We start from the raw sequence: 15,597 nt of genomic DNA, 5'->3' as shown, positions 1-15,597 counted from the left end.
GCATGAACTGCATGATTGTGACCTGAGCCAAAGTCAGATGCTTAACTGACTAAGCCACCCAGGTGCCCCTTTTTTTTTTTAAGTAGGCTCTATACCCAGCATGGGGCCTCAACGCACAACCCTGGGGTCCAGAGTGGTATGCTCTATCTACTAAGCCAGCCAGGCACCCTGGGTTTTACTTGAACTGGCAGAGAGCAAAATATGACCTCCAACAAAGAAGGATAAATGATCTTCCTTTACACATATCACTAAGACAAAGGAAACTATATGTACTTGGAAAAATTAAGTGGAAATTAAAAATTTCCTGTCAAACATGATAGCAAAGTCAGTATTCAGCATGTCATCAGGTTATTTTGTCTAAAATAGTTCTCTGACTACATAGATTAGAATATACATGTATTTTTTTAAACTTTCAGTCCCCCAAATATAAGGAAAGAATTATTTTAAAATACGTTGGCTAAACAGGTTGAATGAAAAGGAATTCTTTGACATGAAACACACAATAACTGACAAAAGAGAAATAACTGACAAAAGCTTCAACCTCATACCGTGGACGTTTGCATCAAGTAATCGTAATCATCGCGATCATCTGCAAGGACGTCCTCGGTGAGCCTTGCAGAATGGCTCGTGCTATAATCTGGCTTTGTTCTTCTAAGCAAAAATCTGAAATACATTACGGAGCTAGGAATCAGCAACATTAAAAAGTTCTGCCTCCTTAAAACATGTGCAAATAAGCAAGTCAGTAGAGTGGTTCACAACCAGGGTGATTTCTGTTCTCTAACAGATGCCTTCATCTCCTACCTGGAGATACTTTGGGTTGACACACTGGGGGTGTGTACCACTGACATCTAGTGGGTGGAGGCCAGGGCTGCAACTAAATATCCTTCAATTAACACGGCAACTCTCCCAACAAATAATTATCTGCACTGGAGAGTCAATCATGCTGATGTGGAAAAACTGATTTAGTGTAAAAAAGGATGCTAAAATAACTTGCCTTGTATCTATAAGAAATACTATTTAGAAGAATATTCTTTAAGTTTCAACTGAGAATATAAGTATAAACATCTTAAAAACTCTTTGGAGAATATACTTGTACATTATATATAAGGGGTTAATATCCAGAATATATAAAGAACTGCTAAAGCTCAACAACAAAGAAGCAAATAACCCAATAAGAAAATGGGCGAAGACCCTGAAAAGACATTTCTCCAAAGATGATATACAAATGGCCTAGAAGCATATGAAAAGATGCTCAACATCACTGATCATCAGCAAAATGCATATCAAAACCACAAGGAGACATTACTTCACAGCCATTAGGATGGCCATCATCAAAAAGACAGAAGTAACAAGGGTTGATGAGAATGGGGAGAAACTGAACCCTTGTACAGTGCTGGTGGGAATGTAAAACAGTACAGCTGCTGTGGAAAACAGCATGACAGTTCCTTACAAACTTAAACACAGAACTAGCAGCAATCACACTTCTGGGTATATATGTCCAAAATAATTTAAAGCAGGACCTTGAAAATACATTTGTACATGCAGTTCACATCAGCACTATTCACAGTAGCCAAGACGTAGAATCAATCCAAATGTCCATCAACAGATGGCTGGATAAACAGAATGTGTATATACACAACAGGGTATTATTCAGCCTCATGAAGGAAGGAAATCTGGATCCATGCAATGACACGGATGAACCTTGAGGATATTAGGCTGAATTAAGCCAATCACACACAGAAAAAAAATACGGTATGAATCCACATTTAAAAAGTGGTCATATTCATAGAAATAAAAAGGAGAATGGGGATTACCAGAGCCTGAGGGGAGGTGGAAAAGGAGAGTTGTCTAATGGGTACAGAGCTTCAATTTTGCAAAAGAGAAAGTTCTGAAGAGCTGTTTCACGACAATGTGAATACACTTAACACTACTCAACTGTACACCTAAAAAATGGTTTAAATGGTAAACTTTGTTATGTGTTTCTTACCACAATAAAAAAAAAGTACATTAAGTAAGTAAGTAACTCTTGGGATAGATTATCTCTATGGTAACAAATTCAATGACAAACAGGTTGCTTTATTGTCCCCCATTTCAATCCTTTATACATAAAGGAGAAGGAGGAGAAGGAGGAGGAGGAGGAAGGACAAATAGATACTGGGAAATCCCTTGCTCTGTACCCCTCCCAACATAATAACTCCATATTTGAAATCATGTTGCATATATCAATAACCTTTGTTTCAGACGAGAGGGCTTCTCCTGAGCATAATCTTTGTGGTTATTAAACTCTGGTTTTGCAGCTTCCTTATCTTTGTCAACACGGTCTGGCACCAGATGGCCATGAGCTGTCTTCATTAGAACCTCAAAGTCAGAATCTGCATCGTAATCCTCCAGATCATTCTTGGGCCCAAAGAGACCAGCGCCTGGGAGCCCGCCTGCCACCGTCTTGGAGAAAACCTCAGCGCACTCAATAGGCATGCTCAGGCGATAGAACATGATGTCGGCGGTGCTGTTCTGAGAGCCAAAGGACTTCTGGGTGACCTTTAAACACGGAGAACTGTCGATGGTGCCATCTATTCTGGTCACCTAGCAAATGAAGAAGTGGTAGCTCAAATTCGAATGAACACAGTCGATCTCCTGATTCTAAAGATTGCTAACACAAACCATGTCTTTAAAACCCCAAACACAACCCACACTTGGCATAATTTTATAAATGACAGGATTAAACACAGGGAACAATGTGTTGCAGATAGATTCATAGCTCTGCCTTTTTTTTAAAAAATTCAAGTTAGTTAACATATAGTGTAATACTAATTTTAAGAATAGAATTCAGTGATTCATCACTTACATAGGACAGCCAGTGCTCATCCCAACAAGTGCCCTCCTTAATGCCCATCCCCCCCTCCACTGCCCCTCTGGCAACCCTCAGTTACCCTTTTTACTTAAGAGTCTCTTATGGTTTGGGGCACCTGGGTGGCTTAGTCAGTTAAGCACTCAACTTCGGCTCCGGTCATGATCTCATGGCTTGTGGGTTTGAGCTCCGATTTGGGCTCTGTGCTGACAGCTCAGAGCCTGGAGCCTGCTTTGGATCCTGTGTCTCTATATCTCTCTACCCTGCCCTCATTCGTGCTCTGTCTCTCTTTCAAAACTAAACATTAAAAAAAATTTTTAATTAAAAAAGAATCTCTTATGGTTTGCCTCCCTCTCTGTTTTTATCTTATTTTTCCTTCCCTTTCCCCATGTTCATCTGTTGCTTCTAGCTCAAAAGATAGCTTGGGAAATTTATGTTACAATTACATTCATTTGGATTGCCCCTCATGTTGCCTATACAAAAACAAAATTAATTATTATTGGGGCCCCGAGTGGCTCAGTAGGTTGAGTGTCTGACTTCAGCTCAGGTCATGATCTTACAGTTGGTGTGTTCAAGCCCCGAGGCAGGTTCTGTGCTGACAGCTAGCTCAGAGCCTGGAGCCTGCTTCGGATTCTGTGTTTCCTTCTCTCTTTCTGACCCTCCGTGCTCATGTTCTGTCTCACTCTACCTCTCAAAAAATAAATGTAAAAAAAAAAGTTTTTAAATAAAAAAAATTAATTACTGTTAATCAGTCTAATCAGGTACTCATAAAGTACCTATAATCAGAGCCTCATGCTGTGCTCGGACTGCATTACTGTGTGACACCCTTAAAAAGGGCCACCATTTAGTAAGTGACAATAATTATCCAAGTGGGAATTCTCATGTGTAAAGACATTCCACCCATGGCTTTTGGTTGATCTGAATTTTAAAGAGAAAGCAAACCTCAATATGCTCATGGTTTGAAGGGACTTGGAGAAACTGAGGAAGCCTCTTGCTTAGCCACATGGTAATATCCCTGTTCGTGTTCACAGCGAACGGTTCATAGCCCTCTTGTAAGCCACAGATGGTGAAATATTTCAAGGTGCTGACATCCTTTCCAAAGTTCATCCTGCCCACTTGAGCCACTCCAAGGCTACAGACAGGAATAAATCCTGGGGAGAAAAGAAAAAAACCAAAATGTTTAGCATCATAAGAGCCTGTTGGTTTGGAACTTCCAAAAGCACTGCTCAGGAACTCTCATCTTTCAGAGAGTCATTGGCATAAGGCAAACCTGTAGTTAGAGAGAGAGAGACCATTGTTGTTAAGTATTACCTGTAAGGGTCAAAAGACCAGTGTTTGCTCATGGTTACTGAACATGGCCCCTTGATAAGGCTCTTCTTTACCCTGGACTCTTCTGAAGAGGGGTAGGTGCTCAACAGCCCCTCATCCTCCAGGGGTCTTAGAACGTACGGTACTGGAAGGATGTCGTCATTGCACAGCCTCTTGGGTCAGGAGTGCATGGGACTCTCTCACGGAACAAAGATGAAAAGGAAGGAAATGCCCAAGTGGGTTCGCTCTTCGATCTAGCACAAGAACTTGAAAACATCCAACTACTGAATGTGGCCAAAGCCACAGATTTCTTTACATACAACTAATGGAAAAAGAATTGGAAGCAACACTTCCTAAATTTTTTTTAATGTTTATTTATTTTTGACAGAAAGAGACAGAGCACGAGGCAGGGGTGGGGGACAGAGAGAGAGGGAGATACAGAACCTGAAGCAGGCTCCAGGCTCTGAACTGTCAGCACAGAGCTTGGCGCAGGGCTTGAACTCAGAAACCGTGAGATTATGACCTGAGCGGAAATTGGATGCTTAACCGACTGAGCCAGCCAGGAGTCCCTGGAAGCAACATCTTCAAAGGTTTTCATTCGCTTGTAGCTGCTTTTGATCTTTGAGGAAAACTTGTGCCCCACTTTTTTTTGGGAACACTACATCTAAACATAGAAAACAGAAATAATAAACAAACAAACAAATAAATAAATTTCAGATGTTGTTGCTAAAAATCCCACGGAAACTCCTCCATCTGTCCCTTTCCCTTTGATGTCACCTCCATTATAGATTAAGCAGGGCAATCCACCCTAACCTATATAATTAAGAACATGCAATGCAAAATGTCAGTTAAAGTAAATAAGAAACGGAATTAAAAACAACAGCAATAAGTGACAGGGAGGAAAACAAAAATATTTCATCAGCTAATCTAATGGGTGGCAAGATTAGTACATCTTCCCACTACTGAATAAAAAGGGGAAAATATATTAACATTGTTAATTGTTTCTTTGAATTCTTTGGAAGCAATGGTCTTTAGCAGGGGCTGAGATGAACATTTTCAGGGTGGGGGCTGCTTAGGTATTCTTGCTTTCCTTCTATAATATTTTATACAGAAATTCAAGTAGCATAATAACCAAGGTCAGTATTGGAATGGAGACTACAGAGTAGAGGATGTAACTTACAGATCAAAGAAGCAGTGGATCCTATGAATAAGCCAGCAACTGTCTACCCTTATGACTTACGCTTCTTCCTCCATTAAAATTAGTAAATGTAGCGGTGCCTGGGTCGCTCATTTGGTTAAGCATCCATCTTTGGCTCAGGTCATGATCTCAGAGCTGGTGAGCTCAAGCCCTGCATCAGGTCTGTACTGACAGCTCAGAGCCTGGAGCCTGCTTTGGATTTTGTGTCTCCCTCTCTCTGCCGCTCCCCCGACTCATGTTCAGTCTCTCTCACTCAAAAATAAACAAATGTTAAAGTTTTTCTTAAATTAGTGAATATAAACGCAATATATAATCCTCAAGATAGCACAAGACAATAAAAATTACATCCTATAATTCATAATGATTTCACTCAGTTTGTATTCATCAATATATACTCGAATGGCTGTGTAATAGTGTTACCAACCAGGAAGCAAGAACACATCCAGCTGTGTTCAAGGAAGTGTGAATGATGAGTTTCTAGTTAAAAATAAAGCCAACAGCTGTGTGGGCAGCTGTGACAGTCTTGATGCATCAGTCAAGGGAAATTGTTTTAATAAGTGTCTAGAAAGGAATCAAAGAAAAGGACTGGTTAAATACAATAGATTTGAGACAGGTTGAATTTGCACAAACTGGCTAATCTACCATCCATTTGACATAAACTAGGGTATACCAAGATACAAACATCTCCAATTGCAAATACTTATTTCTTTCTAGCCACTTAATATGTAGAAGGAACCCTTGCCCTATAAGTGAAGTTATGAATACCTACATAGACCTCTGGACGTTTGTTATATTAATATCTGAACTTTTCTGTATGTTTAAAATATTTTCATTTTTTCAAAAGTTTATTTTATTCATTTTGAGACAGAGAGAGAGCGCATGAGTAGAGGAGGGGCAGTGAGTAAGGGAGGGAGAATCCTAAGCAGGCTCTATGCTGTCAGTGCGAAGCCTGATGCAGGACATGTTCCCACAAAACCTGAGATAGTGACCTGAGCCACAATCAAGAGCCAGATGCTCAACCGACTGAGCCTCCCAGGAGCCCCAGGAAACACTTTCATTTATAAAACCAAGTAAATGGTGTTGCACACAAAGATTTATGTCCCAAACTGTTCACTAGAGCTGCTTTTATGATCACAGAAAACTATCTGCACAATAAATATGTAACACTACTTAGCTTTTGAATCTAGTTTTCAATGGTTAATTATTAGATAGAGAAATATTCATAGTAAATATTTTAAGAAAGAAAGATATAGCATATGATTGGTTTTTAAAGATGGAAAGGCATAGAGGCACCTGTGTGGCTCAGTTGGTTGGGCATCTGACTTTGGCTCAGGTCATGATCTCACAGTTTTGTGGGTTAGAGCCTTGTGTTAGGCTCTGTGCTGACAGCTCAGAGCCTGAAGCCTGCTTCAGATTCTGTCTCCCTCTCTCTTCACCCTCCCCCACTCATGCTCTCTCTGTCTCTCTCAAAAATAATAAATAAATGTTTTAAAAAATTTGTTTAATAGGAAAGCATTAGAATTTTTTTTTTTTTTAATTAAAAGAACCTACAGAGGGGCACCTGGGTGGCTTGGTTGGTTGAGTGTCCAACTCTTGATTTTGGCTCAAGTCATGATCTCATGATTTCTGGGATCAAGCCCCGCTTCGGGCTCTAGTCTAACAGTGTGATGCTTGCTTGGGATTCCCCCCCCCTCTGTTCCTCCCCATCCCCCACCTCAAAATAAATAAACTTTAACAAAACGTTATAAAATGGTGGGATTTTTAACACTGTTCTTTTTCTCTCAATTTAACAGATTTTCTTCAATAACTATGTATTTTACTATAAGAACAAGTGATAGCCTTTGTGAAAATAAACTATTCATTCAATAAAGTGGAAAACTGGAATATACCTATGTCTTCCTCATACAGAAATGTGTTAAGATCACGTGGATTGTGTGGACGGTCCAACAACCAGGGCAGCCTGCTAAAACTCAAGGTTTCAATGCTGGTGAGTGTGCAGTGAGTTACCAGAAATCTTGCCAATAAAATTAAACTGGTGTAAGATTTATGTAGAGCAAATTAGTAATATGCATTAAGACATTTTCAACCATTCATTTCCTTATCCAATAAATATTTATGGGCAGCTACCATGTGCCAGAAACTGGGGACAACAACTCACTAACACAGAGACATCAGCCCAAAGGTTCACACAGCCTAATGCACTGGGAAGACAAGGAAAGACATTATCCCTCTTGACCCATCTATGGAGATGGGGTGCTAAGAGCAGAGGAAAAGGACAGAGATGAAATTCAGGAAAGTTTCTTAGTGGAATTGTCATCTAAGATGGTCGACAGGCATAGATGGAAATGACTAAGATCACAGAGTTTCAACTCTGAGAGACCTGCATTAAAATCTTAATTCCACCATTTCTCAGCTAGTTACCCTTTTACAAATACTTAAATTCTCTAAGCTTTAATCCTTTCTTCTTTTTTTTTTTATATTTTTAAAAAGTGTTTATTTATTTTTGAGAGAAAGAGAGACACAGAGTGCAAGCAGAGAAGGGACAGAGAGAGAGGGAGACACAGAATCTGAAGCAGACTCAGGCTCTAAGCTGTCAGCACAGAGCCCGACGTGGGGCTTGAACTTACAGACTGTGAGATCATGACCTGAGCCAAAGTCCAACACTTAACGGACTGAGCCACCCACATGCCCCAGTTTTAATCCTTTCTTCTGTAACATCTACCCCATAGATTAAAGGTTTTTATTTTTAAGTTTATTTTTGAGAGAGACAGAGTGTGAGTTGGGATGGGCAGAGAGAGAGGGAGACACAGAATCCAAAGCAAGCTCCAGGCTCTGAGCTGTCAGCACATAGCACGAAGCGGAACTCAAATCCACAAACTATGAGATCATGACTTGAGCTGAAGGTGGATACTTAGCGACCCAAGTGTTCCCCCACAACAGATTATAGTTTTAAAAATGAGATCTTCAAAATAAATAAATAAATAAATAAATAAATTTTAAAAAATGAGATCCTCTGTGGGCAGGGCTTAAAACATGGAAGCTCTGTAAACAAAATCATTGTGGGGGGAAAAATAGGTTAAAAAATACCCACAATAAAAGAATGGATAATTGTGATATATACACAAAATTAAGTATGTGTAGGATTCATCAAAAGGAGACTGCAGAGAGAGAGAAAGCCAAAGAGCAAAGTAAAACACACAGTGATACCACGTGAAGAGTAAACAGGTGTCCACTGCACTATTCTTGCCCTTTCCTGAAAGCCTATTTGTCAAAATATAAAGCTGGCTAAAAAAAGTCAAAAGTTATGTTTAAAATGTTTTTATATCTTGTGACAATATATATGATATTAAGTTAAAAAGGTGGCTGTGGAAATTAATTTTTCTGTCTCAATGCTTTAAATGGGAAAAAATACATGAAAGCCAAACTTCTCTCTGGGTAGTGGGAACATATACAACTTTTAACCATATTTATTACACTTCTTTATATTTTCCAAACATTCGACAATAATTTTTACTTTTTAATAAATATTATTTTTCATTAGTTTAATGTTGGGGGCTGCCGAGTTTTGGCCGCCTCAGGCAAGGACATATCGCTCTCCAGGGAGCGACCAAGAAAAACAAGATTTATATCTGGAGGCTAGGAGAGTGCATTTCCTGGTCCGGGATTCAGAGACAGTCATACTGAGCCAGACAGAAAAAAGCCAAAATGAACAAAAGATCAAACCGCATTCGGGTTTATGCAGCTCTAATCTTCCCCTGCCCATTATTGCGGACAAAAGTCTGGGCGCTTCTTTTTGATGCTGTGTTCGGAGTTTCAGTTTCGGTTTCCCCTTTCTCTAATAATCATTTGACTCTGTTACCTGGCAACCAACCTGGGCCAGTTTCCCGCCCCCTAATCCTATAAAGGTTTGATTTCTTTTTAAATAAACGGGCTTGATCAGGAATCGCTTGTCTTGCCTCACTCTCTGTGTCTCCCTCCTGCCCTATTTCTCTCTCCCTCCCTCAGGAACGAACCCGCAAGGATTTACCTGCCAGGAAGCAAGTGACGCCCCAATGCGAGGCTCAGTGAAGGAACACGACAGTTTATAGCAGATAGAGACACTTGTAGGTGACAGTTTTACTACTTTACTATTTTCATCCTCTGAAAGGAATGTATTATGAAAATATATCCAGAAGTAAAAATTGGCATATTTTTTCTTTTTAATTTAGATGAAGTCAAACTGAATAAAAATTGAATCATACTGTGACTTCTAAAGATGGAGTTTTAATAACTTCTGTATACTAAGAACTGATATTTCTATAATTATATGTTTTTAAATTAGCATATATACAGCAAGAACAACTAGATGCAACAGAGAGTAGAGGAAAACCATGGGTACTTTTCAGTCACATGACAAAAGGGCCAGTCCTCAGTCACTTCCAGTTGGCTAGTACTTAGCAACATGTGCTATAAATAAAGGTGCAGACAATGGAGACAACGGATGACACAGCCAGGACACAAGGCTCCCGAGTAGTGACTCCTGTTCCCTGAGTGTTTCTCTGACGTTCACCTCACTGAGCACTAACTACCATTTGGGGAGATAGGAATTGCTACCACTTTCTAGACAAGGCAACCGACATGTTAGCTGAAACCACTTGCTCACAACTGAGTGGCCAAAAAAGCAACTCAGGCCAGACAGATGCTAAGATCCACACTTTAAGCCAGGGCCATAAATAACCAGAGAGTAGAGACAGTAGCTTTTGTGGGCCTTATCGTCTCTGTTGAAACTACTTGAACCTCAGTTGATATGCGAAAGTGACCACAGTGTATCAATGAATGACTGTATTCTAATAAAACTTCATTTACAAACACAGGTGGCAGGCTGGATCTGGCTCTCAGGCCTTAGTGTGCCAACCCCTGCTCTAAGTCACTATTCAACACTGTCTCCACTTACTATCAGGTCCTACCACACAGCAAATATTGAAGGAACACCTACCATGTGCCAAGAATTGTTCTTGACTAGAGATAGAACTGTGAGCAGAATGGAAAAGAGCCCCTGACTTTCTGGAGCTTACCTTTGTGTGGGCATAATAAGTAAACAGTTCTATCTATATCTATATAAGTATAGATGTAACGATGCACACATATGCACATATATACATAAAGTATAAAATATAATGTACATACACGATACAATATGATATAATATATATCTAATATCAGGAAATGATAAATGCAATCAAGACTGAATGTTTGCCATAAATTAAACAAGATGGGTTGACAAATGACACCACTCTTAATAACTGCCCATAGCAAAATATGATAATTGAGGTTCAGTTCTTTATTAGTTGGAAATAAGCTGAACACACAAATATCCCAACAAAACAAAACAGATGTCCACATGGTTACATATGCCAGCATGCACTCTGGCAGATGGAATGTTCGGTCCTACCTTCCTATGCTTTATGTTTCAACCTTCTATTCCAGTCACCTTAAGTGACATCTTGTGACTAACAAAGCTTGACGATATCTCAGGGAAAGTTCTCTTCCTGGCCGGGGATCTTAAATTAGTACCCATGAGTCCAACTGGTTTCCTGGGGCTGTGCCAGACCCACCCTAACCATTTGTAAATCTGTTAAAACAGCAGCTACAACGTATGGTTCAAGTGCTTCCTCCAACAAAAGACAGATGGCTTCAGCAAATTTTAACCTTTTCTGTTGATGAGCCTCCCTGCTCCAGAGCAGAGGGGTGCGTGGTGAGCGAGCACGTCCAGCAAAGGCACTGGCAGTCACAAAGTTGTGCGGGTGTGATGCAGGCGTGAAATCTGTGGCGGGGGCCAAAATGAAAGAAGATAAAGCAGATCACAAGCATACCAGCTTGTTATAAGAACATAAGGTTTCAGACTTCAAAATTTCTGGACTATAGGTATGGATTCACATTTATAACCCAATCAAATGACGAAAAGCAGTTAAAATGGCCAACATTACACCAAAATTCAAGTTTGGCCAGAAGGAAGCAGAACACTTACTAGTAGCTTAGTATGTGCCAAATAATATATAAATACTTCCCAATTTATAATTAAATATTAACCCCATTTTTTCAAGATGAGGAAACAAATATGATGTTAAATCATTTGTCTAAGGTCCTACAGCTAGTGAAATGGGAAGCCAGAATTTGAATCTAGAATGCAGGAGGGAGGGCAAAATAAAAACAAGACACACTTGCCTTAGAACTCTGGGATCTTTAGAACTGGAAAGGGCATAAACCAACCATTTCCAGTTAGATAGAGATTCATCCAGTTAGATGAAAACTGAGAGGCTACTTGCCCCATGTCATGTAAGAATTATTACATTCAGAACTGGGTCTAGAATCCAGGGCATCAGACGAGAAATCTGCCACTTCTATTCCACGTTGGCTTCGAAAATGAATTAACAAATACATGAAGTGTATTAACAAATACACTGAAATTCCTTAGGGAATTTACTATTGTTTCAAGCTCATTGTTCATGCACACACTTTGTAATACCAGCTCTGGCACAACAGGGACATCCTCATACTTTCTTCCTGGCTCTTGGTCACTTCAGATCATCCAGATCATTAGGAATTTTATTTTTGACCCTGAATACTAGTAAGTGTCCTCTTTACCAGTATATACAATGTCACTGTCAATTAGTTGGCCAGTTTAAGCAGAGTTTGGTTTTCAATCATTTCCTGATGAATTCCCCCAAACAACATGTGTAGAAAACTCAAAAGATAGAAATTAGATCATCTGAAATTTAACTCTAGGCAACCAAAATAAACATTCTCCTCATTTGTTAATGTAGTACATAGCGAAGAGTTTTATTCCTGGAAAAGTCCAGGGAGTTCGAGGATCTCTCTTTCCTGATTCTAGACAAAACTGTGAAACCAATTATGCTAGTTCCTGGGATCTTCATACTCTAGAAGTTGTCTGACCACTTTATAACCAATGTCTTTATCTTCACTCCAGATATCTGATGTCCTAACACAATTCTTTGGCTGCTTGGAGGGCCCTTACTTCTACCCATGAGTACTGATTTTTACCTAGGGAGATCCTCAATAAGTTACAGACCTGCATCTCAGGTCTGTTCAATGGCAGGGTCTGCAGAGTGACACTAGTGAGGACTTACATTATGGAGAAGCCAGGAGGCTGGGATCCAGGACGGTGGAATCCTTGTACTGTTAATTTTTGTCACATTGAAAATCTTCTAAATGAGCCACACAGTTCCATTAATTGTTGTTAGTCTGTTACAGTATTTCAACTGAGCATGAAAACTATTCTAAGTATAGTCTGACAGTTCTATATCCTTCCTTGCTTTTTTAAAGGTGGCACTGTATCAGCGGTAATGGAAAGTTTTCCTTTCCTCTTTTTCCTTAGAGGTCTTTTCAATGGAAAGCTATGTGGTTATTTTAACTCCAACAATATTCTTCTGTTTTGCTCCTGTAGAAAGGAACTCCATGTAGACTCGGCACCGGGAATCCAGTTTTGCTCACTGTCCTCCCAGGTGGCAGAAACAACACTGAAAGTCTCACTTCTGGATTTGATTATGAGGATTACAGATGTAGACCCTGAGGGCCGGCACTGATCTTTACTTACAGAAGAGCAGACAAGGTTGAAAAAGCTCCAGTGTGATGAGCCATTTACACAACATGAGATAGGTACCTAGAGACTACTTTGGAAAATGCAGGTAATCTGACAAAATAACTGTTCTTTCACCATATGGCAAGATTTTAAATGACTCTCATACTTGCTTTAAATTAAGGGTATGATTAGCTCTTTACACTAAAGGTAACAGGAGGCTCCATACTTAGGAGTAAATCAAGAGTGGTACTAGGCAAGCAGGGACTATGTGGGGAGGGGGGCAGTGCATCGGTTTGTTGGGGCTGCCCTAACAAAATAACATAGACCAGGTGTCTTAAACAATAGAAATTGATTCTCGCAAGTCCAAGATCAAGGTTTCCGCAGGTAGGGTTTCTCTTGAGGTCTCTCTCCTTGGCTTGTAGATGGTCACCATCCATGGCCTTTTCTCTGTGCATGGGCACCCCCAGCATCTCTTTATCTTCTTATAAGGACCAGTCATCCTGGATTAGGGACTGACCCTTATGACGTCATCAAACCTTAATTAGTTCTTTATTTTTTTTTTAATATTACGAGTTTTTTTAATGTTTTATTTATTTTTAAGAAAGAGACAGAGTGTGAGTGGGGGAGGGACAAAGACAGAAGGAGACACAGAATCTGAAGCTGTTCCAGGCTCTGAGCTATCAGCACAGAGCCCGATGCAGAGCTCGAATTTACAGACCATGAGATCATGACCTGAGCCAAGGTTTGATGCTTAACTGACTGAATCACCAAACTGCCCCCTAACTATTATTTTTAAGGCCCAAATACAGTCACATTAGGGGGTTAGGGCATCAACATACGAATTTGGATGGGGGTGGGGCACAATTCAGTCCATAACAGGGGCACAGACATGGCTGCACTCAGCATGCTGTATTCATCAGCAGATACACCTTCTCTGAAGCCATGCCTGCTGAGCCTCAAAGGGCCTTGAAGGAACCCCTGGATTAGAAGAATCTGAACTCTAGAAGGAATTTCACTTAACACTCTTACAAGGCATTTCTTCTCTTTCTTCTTTTTTTTTTTTATAAGGTAGCATAGCTGATTTTTCACACCCTCTGGGAGGTAGCAAGCCCCAGCAGAAGTAAGATGTGCATTTATCTTAACAGTAGTTAAGAATTGGCTCATACTGCATGGGTTCTTTCAAATTAGTGTGGGACACACGCTCTGTATCACAGTAAATTCTGTGCACCATCGCTCCTATGACCTCAATGTGCCACGTAAACGTCATACCATTCCCACATTTTCACCAAACATTCCTTTGTCTTTCTGTTTTCTTTTTTGCTTTACTGTCACTATTTTATTTTGCTTTTATTTTTTTAAGTTTATTTATTTATTTTGAAAGACAGAGAGAGGGAGAGGATCCCAAGCAGGTTCCCCACTGCCAGTTCAGAGCCTTAATGTGGGGACTGAACTCATGAACTGTGAGATCATGTCTTGAGTCAGAACCAAGAGTCAGACACTTAAATGCCTGAGCCACCAAGGTGCCCCTTATTTACTTTTCTTACATTTATATTTTTCTTTTCATTTATATTTTGTGAAGGAATCTGAAGTTTATACTATGTGACACTTAAGAGAGTGACTGAGGAGAGCCATAAACAACCAAATCAAAGAATGAATAAAGGAAGGAATGCCTTTTAAGTTAGGGCATAACCATGTTCAAAACTGACATAATTTTAGGGGAATCTGGTATTGCTTTAGTATAAATAAGGTTTAACTGGGAGGCTCTAAGATACACCCTTATTTTCCCTATTGAAATTAGTGATAATTAGTTTTTTGACTTGTGGAAATTTGCCCTGTGAGTGTGTGTTAAGTAATAAAATAGCCCCATAAGGCAGGAAGAGGGCACAGGGCAAACAAAAAGTACAATTTGCTAGGAGCTAGTACTTGTGACTAAGATTCTGATTTTTTTTTTTTTAAATTGGGGCACTGAGTTAGATCATGTGTGAACCACAAGATTTCCTTCAGTCTCTCCAGAGACATAGAGAAAAAGTCATTGGTTAAAGTCTTCCTAGTTTCTTTTCTCTGGGCTAATAACCAGATCTCAGCCTTTGAGATTTTGCATTCTGCTAGCACCAAAAAGCAAGAGATAAACCCAATTCAAAAGCTTACCTAGGAAAGAGTCTTTTCTCCCTGAGGCCTGAAGCAGCTGTAGGCATTCAATGAAGGGCTCTTCCCTTCGTGAGGTAACCTCAGACTGACCTAAGGATGGAGGCCAGGGAAATACTGTGGGGGAAAGAATATAGCCACCATCATAACTGCAGACTGGGACAAGAGGTTTCAATGAGATATGCCTCCTGTTCAGAAATCTTTTGAAAAGAATTCTCTTCTGTAGACGTTATGTTGGAATATGGACATAGAGACCTCTCCCTGTCTCACATTCAAGTCCTTCAGCCATTTTGAGTTAATTTTTGTGTATGGTGTAAGAGAGTGGTCTAGTTTCATTCTTCTGCATGTTGCTGTCCAGTTCTCCCAGCACCACCTGCTAAAGAGGCAGTCTTTTTTCCATTGGATACTCTTTCCTGCTTTGTCAAAAATTAATTGGCCATACATTTGTGGGCCCAGTTCTGGGTTCTCTATTCTATTCCATTGGTCTATGTGTCTGTTTTTGTGCCAATACCATACTGT

The 15,597-nt window shown here is 39.9% G+C and overlaps 1 protein-coding gene across 1 annotated transcript in view; it reads right to left on the bottom strand.

The window, feature by feature from the left end:
* RYR2 (ryanodine receptor 2) overlaps nucleotides 1–15,597 on the bottom strand; it is a 526,329-nt gene that overhangs the window by 236,477 nt on the left and 274,255 nt on the right. The window contains exons 30-32 of the mRNA XM_029919427.1: nucleotides 3,791–3,999; nucleotides 2,231–2,583; nucleotides 549–663 (exon numbers count right to left, since the gene is read on the bottom strand). Of these exons, the coding sequence (XP_029775287.1) occupies nucleotides 549–663; nucleotides 2,231–2,583; nucleotides 3,791–3,999 (677 nt within the window). The remainder of the gene's footprint in view (nucleotides 1–548; nucleotides 664–2,230; nucleotides 2,584–3,790; nucleotides 4,000–15,597) is intronic.

Source organism: Suricata suricatta, chromosome 2 (genome assembly GCF_006229205.1).
Source record: "Suricata suricatta isolate VVHF042 chromosome 2, meerkat_22Aug2017_6uvM2_HiC, whole genome shotgun sequence".
Classification (NCBI taxonomy): domain Eukaryota; kingdom Metazoa; phylum Chordata; class Mammalia; order Carnivora; family Herpestidae; genus Suricata; species Suricata suricatta.
The sequence above is the reverse complement of the archived record's forward strand: the minus strand, read 5'-3'. Positions and strand labels throughout refer to the sequence as shown.